The sequence below is a fragment of the Cinclus cinclus genome, chromosome 1 (genome assembly GCF_963662255.1).
Source record: "Cinclus cinclus chromosome 1, bCinCin1.1, whole genome shotgun sequence".
Taxonomy (NCBI): domain Eukaryota; kingdom Metazoa; phylum Chordata; class Aves; order Passeriformes; family Cinclidae; genus Cinclus; species Cinclus cinclus.
The window spans coordinates 21254851-21259933 of NC_085046.1; the positions used below are offsets into that span (position 1 = coordinate 21254851).

General features: G+C 38.3%; 1 protein-coding gene across 1 annotated transcript; it reads right to left on the minus strand.

Moving 5' to 3' along the window:
- Positions 1-217: 217 nt before the first annotated feature.
- STEAP4 (STEAP4 metalloreductase) lies at positions 218-4559 on the minus strand. The gene is made up of 4 exons (XM_062494751.1): positions 4104-4559; positions 2222-2749; positions 1498-1662; positions 218-487 (listed from the first exon to the last, which is right to left on the minus strand). Exons 1-4 carry the CDS (start codon positions 4557-4559, stop codon positions 218-220), a joined length of 1419 nt encoding a protein of 472 aa, XP_062350735.1.
- Positions 4560-5083: the final 524 nt, after the last annotated feature.

The following is a 5083-nucleotide window of genomic DNA, read 5'->3' on the forward strand; positions in this document are numbered from 1 at the left end:
AAGCAAAACAAAGGGTCTGCACCTGTGTGCAAGTATGCTTGGGGTGCAGATACTCAATGGCCTCATTTGTATTTAAAGCTTGTTATTGGGGTGGCTTTGTTTTATACAGAGCCTGGCCAAGTTTTCACTTTTTCTCTCCCTCTCCAGATAGAGTAGGCTTAAGACTTCATTTTAATATGCCCTTGTAATATTTTTTAAATAATACAGTTTAGTCTAATTATACAGCAGACTTGTTGATAATATAATTTGACTGTTCTGAGTATCTGGGATTTCTCTCCCAGCCCTGCCGAATTTGTGTGAGAGGTTTGTCTACACAAGGAAATATCAGCACAAATTTGACAACCAGTACAGCACATGGAACAACGAGGGAGAGCATATAGATGTCTGGAAGATACCATTTGTACGCTGATGGGTTCAGGAACCATTTTCCACCATAAATCATTGCATGTGCAGTGCACAAAATCAGTGCCAGATATCCCAGTTTGGACTAAAAGAGAAGGAAGGAAAAAAACAAGGGAAGAAATGGAGGTTAAAACAGTAAATTAAACCAGAACAAATGCAAATTTAAGGACACAGTAAAATTTGTGGCATGTGCCAACTTGGGGACTGGTGAAATGAAACTGTTTTATGTAACAAAAAGGCTCTTATTATTTAAAAAGCACCAATTAAAATGGATATAGATTAAATAGTTTGGTTTTTTTCTCCATCAATAGCCCTTATAATTTTTCCTAACTCACATGTACTGCCTAGTGGCTGTCATATTTGTGAAAAAGCAGAGAAAAATGCTGACATTCAGTGGAGAGATCCAAGATTTTTTTTTATGCTGTAGTGCTAAACCATCCAGAAGTAACATACTGTGCAAGATTTTTTCCTTGATAAAACATTCATTGATAGTAATTTTCTCTTCTCTTGCCTCCCCTCCCCTCCAGCACAGCTCCTGCAGAGGCACGGCAGCTTGCACCAAACTTCCTCCAAATGGAGAGCTGAGATTATAGTGTTACCAAGGGCAGCCTGTTTATAGTCACAGCAGTTTTTACAGTCTGCAGAAATTTCAGATTCTCTTTAGATGCTTGCAATTGAGAAGATTTGAGTTATAAAGTAATTTTCAGATCCATTTTAACTAAATTATCTTGTGAACAAAAAAAATTAGCCCAATAAAATGGCTAAATTATTTTGTGGCTTAGTAGAATTGTGGAATTTGATGTCAAAATCAGCTTTCCGTTTTTCATTTAGGAGCTCACATCTTCCCAGCTTTCTCTTGTTAATGCAGTAATCCCAGTTGTACCATAAGCAGCCATCAGAGCAGTTGTGGGTTTTTACAGCTATATGGCCATGTAGATTTTTTTTCACTGTGTGATGGTGGATAATGCACAGATCACATTTGGAGATACCAATGGAGGAAAGCTTTAAGTCTCTAGTAAACCTGCCCATGGCCGCTGTTGATAAGGGAAGGAGGTTTTTGTAGAAGAAGGTTTTTTTTAGATATGGTCTTCTTACCTGAATAAATCGAAATTCTCGCCAGTTGACACTGTTACTGACTGAAGGCAAGGAAGTTATTCCCAGAAGAACGAATAAAAAAAATCCTAATATTCCCGTAGCCAAATAAGAGTCACTAAGCCAGGCATTAGTGTGGTCGAGTGGTTCTGTTTCATTGTTCAGTGCCTGAAGGAAAGAAGACCAGGTGTATTTTACTGATAGCAGTTTTAGCACCAATAAGTAGAAAAAGTTTCCTTACAGGTAAGTAGGAGATAAATGTTACACATTAACTCTCTGATCATCAGAGATTTACTTTAAATGCCTGCTCAAAACGCAGGAGAGGAATTATATTACATATGGGTTCCATGTAACTGTAATTGAGGTACATATTTTACTCTTCTATAAACCTGTTGAAGAGAGATATGTGGTCCTTTTTTAAGACCAGAAAGCCATAATATATTCTATTCTTGAAGGCATATGAAGAAATAGTGTTTACATTTTCCCTGATTATTTTATTAATATGTCAACTATCTAGGAGGAAGACTGAGGCCAGAAATCCTCTCAGCTCAACATAATATCAACAAAATGTAGATATATCAATGTCTAAAAGAAACACAAGCTAGGAATATTGCTCTATTTTAAAGAATATTGGACTGTCCACATCGATTTCTGAAGCTCAAGATAGATGGTGGTACTTTGACAGGGCCAGAAGAAAGGAAGGCTTAGAGCAGGGAAAAAAACTTACCTGGGAGATGATTTTTCTGCTGGTTCTCCAACTTGAAAAGGCACGCAATGGAGTAACAAGAGTGAACACAGCATGCAGGGAAGCAAATGCCAAGGCTATTAGTCCAAGTTGTTTCCTACACAGCATCCATTTGTCCAGCCAGTCTGGAAAACGGCGGTATTTGGTACCTCTGTATAACTGAATAATTGCAGCAAATACACCAGGAAGATAAACCAAGCCAAGAAGGGTGAGTGCCATTGCAGGGAAGACGCGATTTGGAACAGTAATTGCAATAAAAAATGAAAAGTTATTGTTTTCATAAATATAAGTATGAATTACATCAAGAGCCAAACAGTAGAAGAAGAAGAATAGACCTAGGCCAAGGGACAAAAAGATGGGAAACTTCCACATTGGAAAGAGTTGCAGAGGGTAATTTTCTATTTCCTGAGCAGCCAAGAGGGATCCCTTATCTACTGGAGTGAGACCCAGTCCACGAACAATATTCATGACCATTTGTTTAGCTTCCACATCATCTCCACAGATAAACACCTGCAGATAAAAACAACCAGAAGTTTATTTTTTACAGATTTTTGTGACTTTCTCTACAGCCATCCTGCCTGGACAGTAAGCACAAGCTTCCTAGGCTGCTTCTTTGCTTACTTGGCTTACTGCTGACCTTAATTAATATAGGCAAGAAACTAGCCTAAAGGTACTTCTGGCAAACAAGTAAAAGAATTTTGAATATGATCCTTTAGGGAAGAAGATTGTTTCAAGTGGAAAAAAATTTATATCTGGAAAGAATAATGTATAGCAGGCTTAGAATATGTCTGAGTAGAGGACTTGACATTTCTGAAAATCTGCAAGTAGTTTGTAAGCATAAGATTTTATAGGACTAAATTGATGCAAAGTTTTCAATAGCAGTAAGTAAGAGCAAAATTTTAAGTTGCAGCTACAGTGGTTTGTAGATTCTTCAGGGAAGTGAGGACAGAGATCTTTAAAACATAATTTCCCTGTTGCAAAAGTAAATATTAGTTCTTTCCAGGTCTCGTAGAATAGTGAAGAAATAATAATTTCTGTGAGCGTGTAAGATAATAGTCCTTTTGTAACTGGGACAAAGGGGGCAATTTCTGCTCTTTTTGAGATGGTTATAGAAGGTTATAGAACCTAGGCTTGGCAGCACTTGGGTCTCTAGCCAAAACCGTTTTTCTGGCAGTGGAGAGCAAAGCTAGCAATGTTTTGACTAGCTGGATGATTTAATGTGTTGTACCAGGGCACTGTCCTTTGAAGTGGCAGAAAACAGGGCAATAATGAACAATTTGTCTTCAAGTAATCTGCTGCGTTGCTTCCTATGGCCAGCTCTGTGCTTGCTGTCCTGTGGTTGAGGAGCTGGTTAAAACAGTTTGCACACACTGATGTTGTGTTAAACTTAGGTGGTGATGATTTAAAAAACTGTTAATTTTTCACCTTTCAGCATACTTTTTTGCCCATGCTCATTGCCCTAATCATATCCCTTGCCTCCCTTGTTTTGCTTTCTTCATTTTATTCTTTCTTTGAAAATTCCTCCTGTCTCATTTCAGTTTAACTTTAGAACTCTGATGAACAATTGATGTAACCCTCCTGATTTGTTGTCTCTCTTGTAGCTCTGCTATCTTTTTCTCTTGCTTCTCTAGTGTCTCTAAACACCTTTCTGAATTAAGAGGCAAGCTATTTATATTCCTTATCATACCATATCAAAAATCTAAAGTAAATTTTAGCTCACATTTAGTTTGAAATGGGAGATTATAGTGAGAATAACATCTCAAATCTGCCTAATTCCATTGTCCAGGTGTGTTTTTTATGGCTGGTAAGAAGCCATGCAGTGTGTAACTCAGGGACAGGGGAAATCCCTGTTGTTCAGCCTTACCTGCCGGCTGGCATCCAGCGTGCCTGACTGCAAGGCCCAGGCTGACACGGTGTTAAAGCCTTTCACAACCTTACTGCCAGGCAGCAGCTGAGCCAGGTACTCTGCGTTGGACTCTGGATACTGGTTTAATTTCAAGTTGTTGCTTATGTCCACCAAGACTTTTCCATGGAGAGCTTCTGCTAGTGGTGTAAAAAAGTTGTAATGCTGCCTCTGGATTGCTATAATGATGACAGCAGCTTTCTGTGCTGCCTCCGCGTGGCTCAGAACCTCTGCATCCTTGGGAATCAGGTTGGATATCTGGGTGCTTCGGCTTCCATACACCACGGGGTAGCCAGACTGGATCATCTTGTGCCCCAGAGCTCGTCCAAAATCTCCAGTTCCAAATATGCACACTGTCTCTCTTTTGTTAGGAGTGTTAGGAGCCAAAGCCATTATGTTCGAAGAATTTTTATTCATCTGTTAAAAAAAACCCAAAACCAAATCAGAACAAACTGAGCAAAATATCAATCTCTTTAAAATAGAAGGTTTTTATTTTTTAAAAAATAGGCATCTTAGACTCTTTTTGTCCTTTAATATGATTCCCGCACACTCTTCTGAATACACACTCTCAGAAGATTTATGTACAGTTTTTAAAAAACCATTAAGAATTTTCAGTCCTCCATCTCTTACAGCACTCTCTTTTTCATCCATTTTATGGATTTTAACGTCCAGCTGAACTGTTTCAGTTTTCCTCTCTCAAAGAGAAAATAGAAGGCAGAGATGCAGGAACACAGAGGGCAAATGTTGCACACTTTTCAGAGTAATTGCTGCTTACTTATGCTATAGAAAAGCATTGAGGAGGAGTCTGTTTCTAATCAGATTAGAACCTGTAAATTCTTTTTCAATATACTTTATGAAGGGTTATTATAAAAGATAGCTGTAAATCTATCTGTTGTTTTCAGTATTTCCTTAATACAAGTAGTCAGTGCCAGTTTGTTTTA